This window comes from Cygnus atratus, chromosome 3 (genome assembly GCF_013377495.2).
Source record: "Cygnus atratus isolate AKBS03 ecotype Queensland, Australia chromosome 3, CAtr_DNAZoo_HiC_assembly, whole genome shotgun sequence".
In the NCBI taxonomy this organism is placed as follows: Eukaryota; Metazoa; Chordata; class Aves; order Anseriformes; family Anatidae; genus Cygnus; species Cygnus atratus.
The window spans coordinates 11,918,523-11,938,272 of record NC_066364.1 but is presented as its reverse complement, the minus strand read 5'-3'; the positions used below and the strand labels follow the sequence as shown (position 1 = coordinate 11,938,272).

General features: G+C 36.2%; 1 protein-coding gene across 1 annotated transcript; it reads left to right on the top strand.

The window, feature by feature from the left end:
- The first annotated feature begins 45 nt into the window (after positions 1–45).
- On the top strand, positions 46–18,324 carry GEN1 (GEN1 Holliday junction 5' flap endonuclease). Its single transcript, XM_035562539.2, has 14 exons — positions 46–123; positions 2,585–2,791; positions 4,540–4,726; positions 5,577–5,753; positions 7,352–7,462; positions 9,699–9,772; positions 10,267–10,355; positions 11,165–11,315; positions 11,432–11,468; positions 11,566–11,646; positions 12,898–13,028; positions 14,475–14,536; positions 15,144–15,287; positions 15,414–18,324. Exons 2-14 carry the CDS (start codon positions 2,631–2,633, stop codon positions 16,853–16,855), a joined length of 2,847 nt encoding a protein of 948 aa, XP_035418432.1. The 5' UTR covers positions 46–123; positions 2,585–2,630; the 3' UTR covers positions 16,856–18,324.
- The last annotated feature ends 1,426 nt before the right edge of the window (positions 18,325–19,750 follow it).

The following is a 19,750-nucleotide window of genomic DNA, read 5'->3' as shown; positions in this document are numbered from 1 at the left end:
CCGGCGCCCGCCATTTTGTCGAGGGCGGAGCTGCCCTCGGGGAGGGGGCGGCCATTAGGGCTGAGGAGCGCCGTGGGGGAGAGCGGGTGGTGTTGGGGTGCCTCGGTGGTCCGAGCTGGGGAGGTAAATTTGTTATAATTCCTGATTAAAGTTTGGCTGTGTTTCGCTCTGCTGTGTGGCAGGCGGCTGAGGAAGAGATAAGTCGCTGAGGGGGCTCGGGTGGGAATGGGGAGTGGGTCCCCTGCGGTCAGTGTGGGGCTGGGGCGCTAGGTTTGTAGGTGTGCAGTCATTTTGTACATCTTGTTATCGGGCAGGGAGACCTCTGGAGAGGTCTCATCGTTGCGAGCAGGCAGTCAGGGAACGCCTCTCTTTCAGGCGCTACTTTAAGATACGAGTTCGTATTGAGGCGGGAGTTTTATGTTTGAACTGAAGGCGCGTGTGCGTCTCGGTGCTCCGCTTTCATGCGACTTCTTGGGGGAAGAGGCTTAGGAAGTTTCTCTCCAGTGATTTGTAAGTATGTGGGGAAAGGAGGAAGTTTGACCTCCCTCCATTAGAAGTTTCTCTCTTCTAAGAAGACTGGAAACCTGCAATGAATGAACCTCAAAATCTGAATAGACAGATCACTCCTATTAAGAGTTGTAGGTCTGTCTGTATGCAGGATCCAAATGTAAATATTTTACAGAATATCCTCAGAAAGTAGAAACTGAATGTGTGGTAGGTCTTACAGATTTTCATAACTCAAACCTAAGTATATTTTGAATGAGGGTAAAGAAATATTACTGAGGACAGAACAGGATTTTGTTGGAAACAAAATAGGGAAAAAGTTATTTGGTTGGATTTTTGTTTTGTTTTTAGTTCTCAGCTTTTTAAAACTTTTTCTTTTATGTAACTGTTAATCTTCTGAAACATTAAGTATTTGTAGTATACTTGTCTTTCCTGTTAATTATGTACCATACAACATGCTATAAATTATGCCATGTATTTGCATGCTTTATTTATAACTTTAACTCATTTTATGTGCTTGAGGCATAACAACAACAAAATCCCTATTTTACTACATAATGCCCTGAGAGCATAAAACTAAAACCAGGTTGTGTGACTGAAGAAATGGATTAAAGAAGCATGATTGCTGTTGAAAGTAGATCTTTCATTGAACGCGATTTAAAAACAACCTGGAATGCCTGCAGCAGCAGAAATGGTACATTATTGATTAGCAACCTTGCTTTAAAAACAGTTCTAAAGTACAAAAAAAAGCACCGTACAAAGGCAGACTTGCTGTTCTGACAGGATCTGAAGGTGTTGAATGTGAAAGATGCATAAATTTAACGTGGCCATGTTCACAAGAGGCCACAAGGTGGCATAACTACTCGAGTCCTAAGCAGATCTCAGAGTTCACCTAGTCATGACTTCAAAGGAAGGGGGTGTATATTATTTGTGCGTGTAGTAGTTTCAAAATCAGGATGCAAGAAGTACAAAACATTCCAGATTTTTTTATCTCCTAATATTGGAGGAAATGACAGAAAAGTAGAGGAAATAAGTATGAGGCAAACTTTGTATGGTAAGGCAATGTAGGTGTGGGTTGGTGTTGTGAGGGAAAAGCAATGTATGTGTCAGAGTTGTTTATATAGAAGTGGCAGGGTATGAAAACCAGAACAGTAAAAGGACTGTGAAGAAAAGGAAATCCAGTCATGGGGTAGTGTGAAGAACAGAGTGGCATAAGTAAAGTTAAAGAAGAGACAAAGAAATATGCTACCTAATGGGTGTATGTTATGAGCTAGCATTCACTGTAAGGATCTTATTGCAGTAGTGTGTGTGACTGGCACTTAACAATAGTAAGAACAGGCACATTTCACGTTTCTGGAATCATGCTGTTACAATTGCTGAAATATTTGTTCAAAGGGAATTCTGGAGAACATCTGTGGTAATCCCTTGCAGAGGAGGAAGCTCCACCAATATTAGATTAAACCAGTAAGACAGTGTGCTGTCTGAATGTTGGAAATGGAGAAGGAAGATTCTGCAGCCTCTGGGGGCAACCAGTGCTAAAGTACCCATTGTCGTTATTTCCTAATGTTTAGCTTCAATTTCCTAAGCCACAACCTTGGCCATTAGCCCTTGTTATATGATCTTGGACTAACAAGGAGTTTTGTTGTTGTCATTATAAATATTCTTCAATCTATTTTTATATGTAAGCTACTATTATATGAACTGAGTCTTTTTGATGTGAATCCTACAGCTTCACATCAGGAAGTAATGGCCTTGAGGGGTGTGGATTTTGTTTGCTTTTTAAATAAGTCTTGGATTCTAGCTATGTAAGGGACATATGAGACTTGGAAGCATGTTATGTTACTTTTTTCAGCTGATTTTTATTTATGTTTAGCCTATTAGCAATGAAAACATACAGTCCAAAGAAGGTATTCAGTGATAAACCACCTGTGAACTGGAGTCACTCCATACCTAGAAGGCATGATTGTGAATGCTCTTGGCTTATAAAAGCAAAACTGATAATGTCTGCATATTTAATTTATGAACCTAGTGTTCATAATATGTCATATTTTGTGTTACGTTCTGAAAATATTTTGCTTAGTCTTTACAGCTAAAACGTTCATGTTGACAACAAAGAAGCTGGAACAATGGGAGTGACTAATCTGTGGCAAATCCTTGAGCCTGTGAGACAACCTGTCAGCTTGAGCAGTCTCAAAGGAAAAACGCTTGCTGTTGATTTAAGTTTGTGGGTTTGTGAAGCTCAGACCGTTAAAAAGATGATTGGAGTAGTTACCAAGCCACATTTGAGGTATGGTATCTATATAAAACATTGTAGCCAAAAGTTTTGGAGCTGTATAATTTAGTTTTGGTAATTCAGAAATTAAGATTACTTACCTCCAAAATTCATATGACTGTGCTGTTTTCTGTTGTTATTACTTGTGCTGCATACATAAAGGGTTTGAAATGAAAACATGGTCATACTGGTTGAACTCAACTTAGTGCTTGGGTGCAAACAGGAGAATTTCTTGGGCTCAGCATACCTTTTATTGAGGCCTTAACAGTAGGTAAGGTTGAGATGGGTGCAGGCAGAACTGTACTGGTCTTACTGTGGTACAGTGCCATGTGGTGAGAAAATTATCAAGTGGCAAGTACATATCAACATGCTCATTCCCCTATATTTCTGAGGATGTGTGTTGGAAGGTACTGTAGAAGTTTAAGCCTGTTTATGACAGCATTTTGGAGGCTGGTAGATTCAGAACATAATGGGACTTATGCATGCTTGTTGTGGTGTATGAGTTAAAATTCTAGTTAACTATATTTACTTCAATGGGAGGTCTGAATCAATCTTCAGGCTTATGAGCAACATTGAAGAATGTGTATATATTTAATTTAAACGAGCAAGGATAAGCAGCTGTAAATTCAGAGCACTGTTTCCTGTAAATGATGCTGACAAAAATGAAATTATATAATTTTTTTTTTTTTAAATGACTGCTTAGCTCAAGAATATTGAGTTACTAGCTGTTATATGTTTATGGGGCTTTTGTTGAATTCTGTTAATATGAAATATTAGCATCTTCTGAAAATCTTTTCTTAAAATGTTATACTTAGGACCCCAAATGGGTAATTAAGTAAAACTTGGAACTTAACATGAACATTTTCTCTATGATAAAAAAATCTTCCGTGCAGTGGAATGGAAACATCAGTCCACATCTCTTGTGCAGTCTTTCCAAAGCAAGGCAAAGGGGTGGACAGATTTCTACCAGTGGAAAAAAAGATTTAATGCAGTTGGAGATCAAATTATTTTGCTAAGTATTCTACAGAAACTTTTATTGTAATCGATTGATTTCTTTTTCTTTTCATTTGTGAAAATAAAAATAGCCTCAAGAGATCAACTTATCCTCTTTTACCAATAACAAATATACAAAATTAAATCTAGAATAATGGTCTTTCCTTGTAAATCGAAGAGATATAAATGTTCGGTCACTCTTTGAAAGATTCATCCAGGAATTACTGGAAGAAGCATATGCTGTCTGAGTACTCTCTATATTACTGTTATAGACCAAGTAGTTATTATTGCTTTTACAAGTAAAATTCTTCCCATCAGTGGTGCAGACTTGCACATTAAATAAATTGGCATGGTAATGGTATCTATGTATCTAATATTAAAGCATTCTATTACTTCAGATGCATCTGCATTGATAGATTTGGCCTTAAAATTTGGTACAAAACAATCAATGTGGATGTGTTTGAAAGCAGACTTTGGAATTTGAATATATTTTATTTAGCCTTTTAAAGTTGTTTATGTTTTTGCTCCTTAAAAAAAAATCTTTCTTGTCCTTATGTGATATTTTCTTGGATATTTTGTAAAGCTGTTACAAGTCGCTAGTAAAACAACATCAAGGAAATAGATAAAATCTGTTAGCTTTGGGGTAAGGGAGTCAGAAGGTGGAGAGGAAGCTAAGGTTGTTCCTGGGGCAGACTGAGGAACATAACAAAAACATCTGAAGTAATCAGGCTTCCCTAATTCTACTTATGGAACACGTTACTTTATTGCAGAAACCTATTTTTTCGGTTCTCTTTCTTAACATCAATGGGAATTAAACTAGTGTTTGTCATGGAAGGAGAGGCCCCCAGGTTGAAAGCAGACACCATGAGTAAGAGGAACGAGATGCGCTATGGACCTTCCAAGAGACATGGGGCTGCAAGAACAGGGAGATCTCATTTTAAATCCATGTTAAAAGAGGTGAGTAATCGAGGGCTATGGTTCAGTATTTTTTTTAATGTGATAGAAAGAAACCTTAAATAATTCAAAGACAAGAACTCAATTGATAGTTTTCTATACAACAAATGTCAGCAGTATTATAAGTTAGAGGGAACACACCCTTTTGTAAATGGGCGTTATAGCATTTGTTAATTCATTGTAGAAGGGGGGGCAATGTCAGAATAATTTTCTTGTTTGATGTGTTCTTTGTGTTATGCTACAATGAGCTGCAGTCATAATCAAGTGCTTATTACAGAAATTCAAACTTTGTTCTCATGGCTTTGGTAGATTGAATGTATCAATTCATGTTTTATTCTTAAATTCTAAAACAAATTTTTTGTTCTAAAATTTGTAGGAAATATATATTGGTATATCTAAGTATGTCTTAAACTGGTCCAGTCTTAGTTAGGCCAGCAATACTGTACTGTCATGCTTTATGTTTTTGAGGAGTCTGGCAGTTTGAAAGATGTCTGTGCTAGCCCAGTATTACTGCTGAGTACCAAGCAAACCATGTCGCTTGTGAAGATAAATTCTTCTTTTGCTCTTCATTTGAAAACATCCTAAAAGTCCATTTAAAGCATACAGATTTTTGTGAAGGTGTTCATTCTGTGTTCGAGTTCTGTACTTAGTGCATTGTTCTTAGTTGAGTACTTTTTTGACTGCTTTAGAGGAAAAGTAGTTTACTGTTACAGTTTTTGTATTTATGTAGTGTTTTATAGTCATTGCAACAGTAGCAGTTTTCAGAGTGGACGTAAATACTTTTCTGAGAAAATTCATGCTAATAACTGGATCTAATTTATCATTCAATCTCTTTCCTTTTGGATTCTTTCAGTGTCTGGAACTGTTGGAGTGTTTAGGTGTCCCTTGGGTTCAAGCAGCAGGAGAAGCAGAGGCAATGTGTGCTTACCTAAATGCAAAAGGCCACGTTGATGGGTGCATTACCAACGATGGAGATGTCTTCCTATACGGAGCTCAAACGGTTTATAGGAACTTTGCCATGAATGCTAAGGTAACGTACCTCATTAAGGTCAGAAGGAGGTTTTGCTTGCTCTTTAGAGTTTTCCTCAAAATAGAAATTAACTGGAGGGCCTTGAAACAATTACTTGGATACCATGCTTATCATCTGGTAGTTGAGGTTATTTAAGATAGTCCTTTAAGACAGGAATGCTTTGTTGGATTCACTGCCTGTCTACTAGGATTTGAGAGCAAAACAATTGGATTGAAGAACACTTCCCGTACTATCGTCTGTGTTTGTGCTGTCTTGTGATGTATAATAAAACTAAGTAGCAATTTTTCTTTCCTTCCTCAACAGTGGAGAATTTTAATGAAATAATAAATAATAAATAAATAAATAATAATAAACTTACAGTTAGGGCATATGGGGAGTGGTCAGCCTTTTGTCTGGTTCACGTTTGCATCTTACATGTTTATTTTATTCATTATGAATATATTTATGGTTAATACTGTTAGTCTCAAATATGAATAGGACAGATTATGCATCTGTGTAATAATCAGTTATTGTGAACTTTCAGAAAGAGAAAAACAAATCAATTTATAATCCTGAGCTTCATTTGTTAAAGAGTGCAGTTTTCCAGATCTGGCAAAGAGCAAACACAAATGTCCTTCATTTATACTTCTCTGTAAATCAGAGAAAGGAATTCATATGTTCTACCTGGTAAAGCTAACAAGAAAGTAGAGGAAAAATGATGTTGGGGTTGGAATTTTAAATCTTTATCCGTAAGACTTGTCAAGAAGGTACTTCAGTAACAGGAAAAAAAACAATAGAACCAAAAAAAGCACTAGGAATGATTAAGTTCAAAAAAAAAAAAAAGTAGTTGGAAAATGATTTGCTTTGACACTGTATTTGGGGTCAAGATGATCAATTTCCTCCTTCATTCATTGTCATTCATGACCAAAAATGAAGGTGGACTTGATCTTTCAGGGTTATCTTATTACGTATCTTAAGATACGTAATATCTGCCTGTTGATATAAAAAGTAATTTGTGTGCGCACATTCTGTTTCAGATAACAGGGTTCTGTTTGTTTGTTTTGGGGGGGGGGGCTTCTTATCTTTTTATTCATGTTAATAATTATGAAATATTATTGTGTTTGAGTCCTCTCCTCAAGGCTCCATGTGTTCCTTTAGCTCATAGGTATAATGTTAGGTGACACTTAATTTTCTTTGGTTCTTTTTTTTAACTCAAGTAGCACATTATAAAGTTTATATGAACTTTAAAAACTGCGGTTCCTAAGATGATTTATACAGCCATTAGTACTCAATAATGTTAGATTTAACTTTTTCTAAATATACTAAACAATATAGAAAACAACTCTTGATTTTATTTTAGTTTCTTTTGAACAGTTGATGCCCACAGTTACAACTTGAAACTCCAGAACTGTAGTTATTAATGTGGTGCCCATGCATTATATTGTAATTATAATTGCGGATTTATTTGTTTTTGCTGTCAGACTCTTTGTATTTTATAGGATAGACCTGTTGCCTGCAGACGTGGGTGGATAGTGTTGGGTAAACAAAGTGAATGTGATTTTGGGCTGTTCCTTTCCTGATGTTGTGGAAATAAAGCATACGATAAATTTCTCTTTCAGGAACCATGTCTTGACTGTTACACAATGTCTTCTATTAAGGAGAAGCTTGGTTGTGACAGAGAGTCTTTGATTGGGCTAGCTGTTCTTCTGGGTTGTGATTACCTTCCAAAGGTAAGCAATACAATTATTTTTTATTAGGTACTTACAGTTTATTGTTTTTCAAGACAGTGTATCAAGGGAGACTTGTGCATGCTGACAAAACCGTGCAATGCGTGATTTGCATTGAATGCAATGAATGAATGCATGAGTGCAATGAATACTGAGAATTAGTTGAAGAAGATGCTTAGTAGGTAACTATATATGTGGGGGTTTTTTTTTTGGTGGCTTGAAATAATTTGATTATCTTTATTAACATTAATCGTTCTAAATCTATTTTATGTATTCTTTCAGACTGTAGTCTTCACCTCCATTATATGAAAGTTTCAGCATTGTTGATACTGAGCAAACATGAAAAGTGAGCGGTTGCCAGGATACTTTGTACCCATTAGGATGCAAAGTACATCCTCGGTAGAGTAGCTGAGGAAAATGAAGAAAAAACATTTCTGTTTATGCTGTTTGGAATAGTTAGTAGTGATGGTTTTGAACTGTAGATTAGTAGCAACAGTTCTGGATGGAGCTTGGACATATTTGTTGATAGAACTAAAAGGGGATTTTACATGATTTTCAAATAGATGACTACTACTTTGTAAATTTGAGGTAACGAATGAAGTGAGAGGGATCTCACTCATTACTTTTTTTTCTTCTTTTTTCCTGAAAGCTTTTTTTTGTTGAGACTTTCACCAGAAGGTGTTGGAATGGCTATTTGAAATGGAAATGAAGTGGTATGAAACTTGATTTCTATACAGTTCATCATGCTGTGACCACAGGCAACGGTTGCTCCCCTTCAGAATTGCAGTGGATGTCTAGTTACTCTTAAATCATAGTGTATCAATTTGATAAAACTGTCCTTTTAAATAACAGACAGTGTGCTGAATGACAGAGCACATCAGTCGAATCTTTTTTTTTTTTTTTTTTCTTTAATTGAAAGACAGGTCTGAGAGGGAGGCAGAAAGTAGCGGCTAATCAGTAGTTACTGTAATGCAGCTAGCAGCTCCTGGAATGCCAGGTTCTTGCACGTGTGTCCTCTGGAGTCACACAATCAGCAATACCAGATAGGTCTTTTGAGTTGCTGCAACCTGGCAAAGCAAAGAAAGATAGAAACTTCCAGGGAAAGCTGAACTACAGGAGTGCCTTGTGGGTGTGACGACTGGCAGAACAGATAAATGAGAATACCAGTCTATAATTGCACTTGCTTTGTTGATTACATATATGTGATGCTTTCCTTGCAGAAGCTGAATACCTGTCTGCCTGAGTGGCTGCACAACCAATGACAACTTCTAATTGGTTTTGAAAGTACATTTATTTCATACAGTTGTATATAATCAGTTGTTATATTTGAATAAAAATAAGCTATCGGTTTATTTGTAGTAGTACCGTAGAAAGGACACTCAATACACTGTTTATATTTAGTGGTACTGATTTTTGATTTAAATCATTCAGGTTGTTTTGAATTAATTGTCTGTCACTCTTCCTAATATCTAGGTATTACTATAAAGTCCTAGATTTCAGCCCATGAGCTAGCTTCTAAAAAATACTTGCTGTTCCCATGTATTACCTATAGGGCTAGTCTTGTAAAGGACATGCATACTACAGATGTAATAACAGCAAAATCAATGCAAGATGTAATAGCAAAATCAAGCAAGTGATTATTGAAGAGGAAAGGAGGGCTTCTTTCAGGTTTGGGTTTTTAATTATCTTTCAGAAAAATTCTCTAGCACTATTCTTTAAGTCATCTCTTGGAACTCAAGTGTTTGAGGTTAAAGCAGTTTCTTTGCCATAAAGCCACTCTCCTCTAAGTGAAGACTTTATGGTAGACACTTTTCATCTGAGATTCCAGTCTTTTGAGTTTAAAATCCAAAGAATGAATTTGTCTTGGTTTGACTTTCCAAAACAGTTCTGAAAAGTTTCATTTCTCTGGCAGTTAGCTGTCAAGAATGTTTCAAGTATTTCATATGGTAGTTCTGTTGCAGATGGTGCACTAAAAAACAAAACAACAAAAAAAAGCAATGTGTAGAAAGAAAGCAGTGGAAAATAGGTGGTTTTATCTTAGCTGCTATTGGGTGTCTGGTACTACAGCTATAATCTGTCACCTCTGACTACGTAACTTGGTCAAAAATTATTTTTGTCAATGTAGATCAATGTCTGTGAATGTTTTATCATTTCTGTTAATAAGATTGTGAAGGCAATTTATGAAAATCTGTATACTCTGTGTGTCATTAAATGATGTTTAATATTTCTGTCTCTATAGGGCGTTCCAGGAGTTGGAAAAGAACAAGCTTTAAAGTTAATTGAGACTTTGAGAGGTCAAAACTTACTGCAAAGGTAAATTGAAAACTTACCTTGATTTTATTCTAATATTTGCTGGTATGGACTTTATCTCCAAGACGATGTTAATAATATTTAACTTTTAACTCTTTTTTTTTTTTCTTGAGGGACAGGTTACTACATTCCTTACTTCATATTTGCTAAGAAATCTTTCTTCATCGTTTTAAAACACGAGCTGACTCCTAGCTTTTGAGTTAGCAGGTGTATGTTGGTATTTTGGGAAAGAAAGTCACAAGGACTGATGACAGACTTGCTAATTTTTTTTTTTTATTTGGGTTGTGGATCAGGACAAGGGATACTAAATGCTTTCTGGGTTTTGATGTATATGTCAACAGTAGAAATCCAACAATTATGAAATAGATTTTTTGTGAGCATATAAGTTAGAAAACTGCTTTTTGAGCAAATGCCTGAGAAGTATGAAGAGTATTCTTTATAGTGTTAAGTATGAAAGTTTAAAGTATTTTGTAACGCTTTCAATATCATCTTTCTAGATTTGAGCAATGGAAAGAATTTCAGTATGATAATAATCCACCTTTGGTTGTGAAAAGGGTAATTCACTGTTCTGAGTGTCATCATCCAGGTCAGTGTAAAAAGCATTGAATTTTGGTTTTAGCTTAATCGTTTGTTGTTTTTTTATTCTGGGCATGGGGGGTTGTTTGTTGGTTGGATTTTTTGTCAAAAACAACATTAAAAACTACTTTTGTCATTCAGCTTCTGGGCTGTATTCAGATTTTCAGCTGTGTATGTATCTATGTAAGTGCTTTTTTGAGGCCAGGGATTACCTTTCCCAAAGGTGAAACCAGTTGATAGCAGAAGGAATATTAACAGAATGTCCTTGTGTGATCCCAGGTATCTGCCTTTTTAACAATGTCAGTAAAGAAAATGTGCTATCATGATAAGCAGCGTGTTTTTTTTTCCCTGTCTGAATTGGTCTTGCATAAGGAGGGCTGAATCCATTAGCATTGCTGAGTTTTTTAGCCTTTTCTTAAAAAGAAATCAGTCTTAGGGAACCTCATTTTGGTAGCACATTTGATTGGTGAACTCATTCAAAGCCGTCACTTGGAGAAGAAAAAGTTTGTTTCAAATATCCATTGCTTAGTATGTTTGTGAAGGTGTCACAGACAACTTAGTTTTTTTTAGGTTTTGAATTCTTCAGCATAAGGTGTGAAACTGCTTTTTAATTAAGACTTTTTTTTCTTTTTTTAATTAAGATTGTATTTGTCAGTTCTTACTGTAAGTATATAGCTAATGCACTCAGATCTGCATACAGCTGCTATTCCTCTCAAATTCATATATATTCCAAATTCTATATCTTTACTACTAATTTTGTATATTTGGAGGTTTTGGAAGTCTTCCTTCTCATCATGATTTGTGCATCTGCTTCTGTAGGGTCTTACAAGGAACATGAGCGCAGTGGATGTAAACTCTGTGAAAGCACGAGATACTGCAAACCCAATGACTCCAAGTACTGCTGCCCTTGCGAATGGCATCAGTTAGAACAAGTGAAACAAGCAAATGCAGTGGAGGACAATATCAGAAAGTAGGAGTGTATTGAAAATAAACTACTTTTCCCTGTTTTCATGTGCAGGGTGAGGATTTAAGCTGTACACTTTTCCTCTTTGTGCCCAGTTCCTAACACATTTGTTTTACCTGCAGAAAAGCTAATAGTTGTGAAGGCTTTCCATTCTCTGAGGTAACAAGCCTATTTAAAGATATTTTTTTTAATCAATTAATTGAAATTTCAGTTTTCTGCCCTCTCTTAAACTGCCTTTTTTCTGTTTTATCTCAAGGTTATCCAAGAATTTCTTGTAAACAAGAATAAATTAATCAAGATAATGGAATGCAAAAGGCCAAATTTATTGTCTTTTCAGGTACATAACGCTACTGGGTATTTAGCTCTGTGTGGGTTTTATTGTTTATGCATCTGTGGTAACTTTGATCTTGATCGGTGATTTTACTGAAAATAAGAATTAAAAAATCTTGCTGCAACTTTTTAATATACTTCATCTTTTGAAAGTCTAAAATGACAACTTCAAAAAATTAATTGATTTAAGTAGGTATGTAGAAAAGCAGAAGTAAGAGAGCCTGGGGGGGAGGTCACTTGCCATTGTTCTATTTTTCATTGTCCAATGTTATTAAACTGGGATACTGAATGTTGCGTCATCTATAGTGCATAAAGTACTATGTGGCTATATGGCATACTGCTTCAGGGATGTTACTTTTTTTTTTCTCCCAGCTTTCACAAAGGTATTAACGTAAACAGCTCTTGTTTTAACTCATACCCGTTTTGTCTTCATACTGACAGTGTGTATGTGACTTGCAGCAAGTTACGATTGCAGACTTTTTTTTTAAACTTCCTTTTTAATGTTTTCTTGGTATTATCAAGATTAGCAGTTTCTTTATGTAACGAGCAGAAGAGACCTTCGTTCTTAATGGTGCATGTTTTCCCAAAAACAGATAGCAGGCATATAGTTAGCATGATACTGCCAGTTTCCAAGTTTAGAGGCCCTTTAATTCAAAGTGCACAAAACTCAGAAGGGATACAGCTTACAGGATATTCTTTCTTCTAGAGAGAGAGGAATAAGGCTTTTGGGGTGAAGGTAGGAAGTGTTTGTATATACTTGCAGTTGGAGTTGTTTTCTCAGAATGATTTTTTATTATACATTTTTACTACTGAAGGCAGATCTTTTATAATGTTTCATTTTCCTGAATTGGTGTGTTAAGTTACATAAAACATGATGGACTACTGTTGAACAACATAGTTTTAATGAAGGTCTGCATTCATCCTTCTCTCACGTGTGAAATCAGTAATTTTCACAGCTCCTTGCATAGCTGTTCTCTATCTGATAAGGTGTTTAGTAACTGTCTTATTCCTGCTGTTGCTGCCACACAGCTCTTCCCTGGACCTGTTATTGACAGCAGAAGAATCTACCCAGATAAGGATAACTGTTCCCTCACTTGGCAGTGAAATATTATTCAGCGTTACCCGGACATATGAAATGTTCTAGATACTTTAAACATTTAGTCCTGTGTCCCTACTACATAGCTGTCAAAGTTTGATATCTAACAGAATAAGAATGTTTTAAAGTGTGTTTTTTTGTTTTTGTTTTTTACACTGACAGATATTTGCTTCTGAGAAGATGGAATGGGCAAAGAATTATGCTTGTAAGAAACTGTTAGCACTGTTGACACTTTATGATATGAACCAGAGAAAATCTGGGTACATCAATTCAAAACAACTGCAGGCAATACGGTAACTGGAGTTCTTGAACCTAACGTTTACTTCTGTTGCTTGAGGAAAATTCTCATGTTTTTCTTCATTTTTACAAACATATAATGGTTTTCTTCCATCTGTTTTTCAAGCTATGAGCTTATTTTGATTAGAGCTAAAAATTTAGATCCATATGCCAATACGTATGCTGTTGCTGCTGCACAAAGTAACACATGCAGTAGTTTCCCTCGGTTCTAATAGGGTCTGCTATGGTTACTTTCTATTACATCCTTATTTCCTTGGATCTGCACACAAAATTTAGCTTTAAAGGTTTGCTTCCCTGCTCAGATTGTTAACAGAATTTTGATTGAATTCAGTGATTCAAGATGTGAGCATGAACTTATAAATGAGCACCTGCAGATTCAGTTATGTGTCTAATGAATTCACTGTCTTACAGTTCATTTCTGCTACCTGTTCTTCTCTAAACACTTTCATTGAGGACAGCTGCCTTTATGATTATGGAAATGGCCAAGTATCCTGTCACTAAAAATGGGTACACAGTAAAAACAAGTAACTACTTCCTCTGAATATTTTCCCAGCATCCAGATTCTGTTACTCAGGAGTCTTCTGAGCCACGTTTAGAGAGCCATCAGCACTCTAAAAAGCATTTAAAAGAAAATGATCTAATCTTTTCTTAAGCCCCCTTTTTTTTTTTTTTTTAAAGTTGTCTTAAACTTTCTGAATCTACAGTGTCTATTGGCAAAAAGTTCCTGAACTTGACTTCACGGTCTTAAAGAAATTATTTGACATAGTATCAAATGACAGGCTTTTTTGGTGTTCGTTTTTTTCCCCAATTTCTTACATGGCAGGAAGGGTTAGTGGTTGTTCCCTGTTTCTCAATGCCTTTCAAGATTTTATAGACCTTAATTTTAAGGAGTAGAAGAACAGTCAGTGTCAATATGGTAGTATCTTTTCTGGATTGATGAGTCACAGTCTGTCAGTACCAGCCTCTTCCTACAAAACTGGGATGTAGATAATATTTTTAGAAAAAATCTCATGAAGTTCCTGTTCAGTCCATGTCTTGGATTCCTTCGTGCTCTTTTGCAAAAAATATGAGTGATACTGTCTGTTCATTGAGAAATTTACTGTCTATGGCAACAGCCTTCTCCATGGCATAGCTGAAGATACCAAGCTAGTGTTTGTAGAAATTTATATTATGGTTGTATATTACAAAATGGCATTTTGATTTTTTTAGTTCTGCTACTCTAAGCAATATCAATTTAAAAAAAAAAAAAAGTGTCAGTATTCAAAATCTAGACCGAGAACTTATACACAGAAGTAACTTTTTTTAAAAGCTAAATTTACTATTACAAAGATAATTTTTGCTCTGAATCATTTTAAATTAGAATACTCGAATATTTTAAAATAGCTTAAATTTAACATTTCCCGTTCAAACATAATCATTTAATATGTTCTCTGTTCTTACAGGATAGTCAAGACACGTGTTAAAAATGGGATTCCTTGTTTTGAAATTGAGTGGCAAAAACCAGGTTGGTGTGGTTTCCATGTACATTATTGAACAATTCACAAGAAAAGAACAAAAGCATTCTTTAAAGGGGAAAATGGTTTGACATTTATGAGGAAACAATGTGTGAGTAAGATTGGAAATTGTGAAAGACGTAGGAAATGTGCATCACATTTCAGATACCCTGAAACCAAAAGCAATACTTAAAAAAAAAAAAAAAAGGCAAACAAACAAAAAACACCAGGCCAAAACTAAACACAAAAACCTCAGAAACAAAAAACTACCTACCTACCTACCAAGAAAGCAAGGGGCTTCGTTTACAAGGACTTTTTGTGGTACATGTTAATAAGACCTGGACTCTGTGTTTTATGTCTTGTTTCATTATGTATCCTAAGTTGTGACAGTTTACTAGCTAGAAACTTTTGTGCTGACAGACTTCTATTTTTAATGTGCCTGCTTGACCCAGGCACCTGGCAGAAAGAAAGCAGTTACACCATAGCTAAATCTCAAACCTTGTGCTGTTTGCCTTTTTACATATCTTCCTTATATTGAAGTCTTTCGTTCTTTCTTATTCCATCCTTTGAAATACTCATGTATATATAAGTCCAATTTAAATTCATTAATTGTTTTAGAACATTATGTTGATGCAGAAGATGAGCCCGTGGAGTTGTTTGTAATCACAGTAGAAGAGACGTCTTTATTTCAGGCTGCTTATCCAGATGTTGTTGCTCTTTACCAAATGGAAAAGTCAGAAGCTCTGGCAAAGAAACAGAAAAGTAAGTCCAAAAGTTTATATCTTATGAACTTATGGTTCTTGCCAGAATACCAGAATCAAAAGTAACAAATATTTCTCCCACTGTTGAGCAATATCATGTTTGATCTGCACCTCTTTTTTTTTTCAGACAGGAAAAACAAACCGAAAGAAAAAGAGTTATCAAACGCTTGTGATGAAGTTACTGATCTCCTATCTCAAATGAATTTTAAGTCTACAAGTGAAATTCTGACTGTGGAAGACCACACACTAGATACAAAAACTGCACCTGAATATGAGATACACCAGAGTAACATTGAATCAAAAGAGCCAGCAATAGCTGCAGCTTCCTGTGTAACATGCGTTCAGGTGCCAGTATCAGCAGTTGGGCTTTCTCTGACTGCATCACCTACCTTGCACTCGCAGGGTACGTTGGCTGACGCATCTGTATTACCAGTACAACTTACTAAAAGTTCAGAGATTTCTTCTTCCTCTGTAGCAGCTGATCTACAATTGAGCAGTATTGACTGGGAAGAAACTTCCTTCAGCGCTTCACCAGCCCAGGGGTGTGATAGCTGTGATCCAGCATCTGACTTGACTGCATGCATAAACCGCTCACACCCGCTACCTCATGAAACAGGGAAAAATACCTCAGAATATTCGGGGGCTTTGCAGTCTGATACAGACCATTCTGACAGTGCAGATGATTTAGTTTCAGATGGTGGTATGGCACAACTTCAGAAGCTGTCTTTAAGTGAGCGTATATTTAGGAAGACTTCCATTCCGTCAAAGCCTTTGCTGTCAGAAGATGTAACGCAGCGAGAGCCTCTCAACGGGTTTAAACACACAAAGGCAGCATTGAATCCTGATAAAGATTCTCTCTCTTCCTCGTGTCCGTTAAACAAACCAGTGCAAGCAACTAAAAATATGCTATCGGAAACCTGTTCAAGGGAATATGGTGTACATATTTGTAAAGATCAATGCAAAGAAGCTGACAGCCTGTATGAAATGATACAAAAAGACCACAATATAACATCTCTAGCCTTCTGTGGGCAAACAACAGAGCCGTTGTATACTGTGTGTGAAATGCTTCCCCCATCTCAAAAGCTAGCAGATGTGGTAACTGGCCACCACTTTACAAAAACTTGTACTCAGACTGCTTGGAAAACTTCTTTTAAAAAGAGCGTGTGTCAGAACAGATGCTCCTCTAGTGAGGACAGTGATGATGGCAACGCTAATAAAAATCCAATTTATAAGAAAATAAAAAGGCAGCCAAACACTGGACAGTTTAAAAAATCTTTTGCAGAGAAAAGGGGTAACACTGTTACTAGCAAAAGAACAAGCAGCGACTCAGCACTTATAATTAAACAGAGGAAGAAAAAAAACAATTTTAAGAAAGCTGGTAATAATTTGTCATTGCAAATATCTCCAGAACCTTCCTCTGTAGTGGAAATTGATTGTTCTGAAAGTCCAGAACAAGTGACCAGTTCCAGTCCTGCGCAGGAAGCTGAAAGTGATGTTCAGATTTATCCGTGGGCAGACAGTCCCCTTCCCCTGTCTGAAAGACTGAAAGGAAGACTCAAAATCAGTTAGGTCCTTCATAAAATAGATTATGATAACAATTAACTCTGAACCTTTAGCTCTTACAGAGGTCTTTCTCAAAATTTCTGCAGTGTGTTCTGTCAGTTCAAAGTGGACAAACTCATGACAAATAAGAAGTGTACTGAAATACTTCATATTGGTGCTAAAGTTTGAAACTAAAATGATAGCAAAAGTATTAAATCACAATTTATAGGCAAATACCCATTATTCTGGACTTGATCATGTTCTGAACTTCTTATGTAAGCAGCAGTCTGTAGTATACAAGGGAGCAAAAGGTGTTATTTTTGAAATATGAAGTCTGTTTTTTCCCAGCCAAGTTGTGCTTCATGCACAGCTATTAGTCCTTCTGCTTATAAAAAATAGAGCTATTAAAACAGTGCCTGTGCTGCTGTTGGGTGTGCTTAATAAGACAAAGCAATACAACTTTTTACAACTGAAATTTTCCATTCTGCCCCACTAACTTAATTTTGCTAATTTTAAAATAGACGCTGGTTGTGTTGGCTGCCTCTAAAGGACCAGATAGAGGCACGTAGCAGATGTACCTTGCAGCGTAGCTAAATTTATATCTGCCATGCCCTATAATAAACTGCTCTTTGAGTGTGTACACCTTCCAAAGAATAGAATAAGCCATCTAAGGATATTCTGGTTTTGTAGCTGTGACTTCTGCTATTTAAGTAAACTTGATGGCTGTTATAATCATGTGCTTATAGATTGGGGCATTTTTTACTTACAGAAGATATGAAATCCTATCTAATATTCACTTCTTCTAATTATATTGGGATAAAGATTAAATTACAGAAAATCAGAATCTAATAATGGTATTGCAGACTTTTAAAATTATCATGTACTGTAAATGTTTGTTATTGAGCTTGAATACACTGCATTTTTGAAGGTGTTCTTCCTCTTTAATACACAAGCAATCTGGTTATAGACACAAAAAAAATAAAATATTGTCTTCAGCAGCTTATTGGAAATGCTTCGCTTCCTTGCCTATATTTAAGCATTCATAACTTCTATGCACCAACCAGAAGGAAGACCACTCTTACTGACAAATAATGTTAATAATAGAAATCAACTTAGAATATCCATGCCTTAATGAAAATGTCAGTTCTTTCTTTATAAAGGTCAAAGCTTTAGAAGTTAGGAAGCTAAACTCCCAACTGTGTTTAAGGAAGAAATAGAAAATGTAATTAGCAAAAATGGTAGTTTCTTACATTGCCTATAGGTAGATAAAGTTGGTTTATAGCAGGTTTTTCAAATGAGAAATGCAGTATGTAAATAAGCAAAAAATCCAAAATTATTGGAAATGTTTTCAGTTTTGAAAATGGTCTCCTGTGGAGACTCACTGTGCAGCTGATGTGAGAGGGCAGCTGAGAGAACAGAAATGCTATAAAGTGGCATAGCAGTCACCTGGGGATCCCCTATCTAGTGATCAATAGTGGACAGATCAGACCTTTTTTTTTGTGGTGGAGGAAAAAAAAAATAATATTGTTTATGTTTGGTTCTCTTACTGCCCTGCTGCTGATTTTGAATACTGAAAGTTGGAATTGGTACCTTTTTATTTTCATGAATAAAAATACCATCATCATACAGCTGTGCTTGCTTTTGTTCCCTCTCCATGTATCCCAGTCCCCTCTTTTACTGGAGGCATCAAATATTTTTCACTTGTAGTGTGTGGGTTTCTGTGCTTTAGATCTTTCTTTAGAGCTGGGCAGCAAGAGCTGCTTTGGAAGAGTTTTTTTTTTGTGTGTGTGTGTGTTTGCTTTCCAAACGTGGCTATGATGGCTGCCTTAATAGATGATTTGCCAAAAATACTCAGCCAGAATTATGATAAATTCATGTTTCGTGGATGATGGAAATCAGAAATGAGATGGTCGTAAGATGCTGATAACTGCAGGGGCGTGGAGGGGGGAACTATGTTTTTTATACGAATATAAATTAATATGGTTTTCTAAGTACAGTTCAAGCACGAAAAGCATAAGGACTTCAAATTTTTCATTTGCAATGTCTCATTTTTCTGTAAGTTTTCCACCACCACTTCAGAAGCAGTGATAGATTTGAAAACAACTGTGTAGGACGCCCTCTCTCATTTAGACTCTAGCTGCTCGTTGTGGCAAATCGGCATAACGTTTATCCTTGGGGGTGACTTATCAGACTTGTGGTTCACAATTAAATTTGTCATTTGCTACAAAGGGGAAAATACAGTTTAAAAGTATTGTGACCCCTCACCTTTCTGTAACTTACTCAAGGTGAGGATTAGGGCCCGTTTCTTTGGAAATGTTTTTACAGTACCAAAGCTGACTGCTTTGCAACCCCTGTATTTAAATAAATTGAATGGGTGTAACATAACCTCCTTCTGCAGGAAATATTCCTGCAATATCATATGAAACTGGGCATAAGTATAAATGAATGTGAGGCATCATTTATACTAAATCTATTTTCATTTACCTGTCATGGTCAGCCCCAACAAGCTGTATCAGGGTGCTCCAGATAAAGCAATAAAACTATACCTGCTGTGGAGATGGGGCAAGTAGATGTGTCATTCTTCATGAAAGTTTTCCTATGGAAGCACTGTAGCAGCTCCTGTACTTTGGCTAACAGATCCCTCCTGATACCAGCATCCCTTCAGCCTGGAGAGATACAGCCCGGAGGTGTAGGTTCTGTCTTAGCAGTACAACTACCATTATTTGCATTTACAAGCAGTATTAAACATCTACTTAGTTCTTCGATGTAGCAAATTATAGCAAAGGGATACTTTATTTGGCATTACTCATGGTGATTGTTACTCTCCCTAGTTCAGGTTCATAGGGAATCAACAAGAAAGCAACTGAAGTACTGTTTGTCTAGAATATATAGATAAATAGATACAGAAATAGAAAAAAGAAT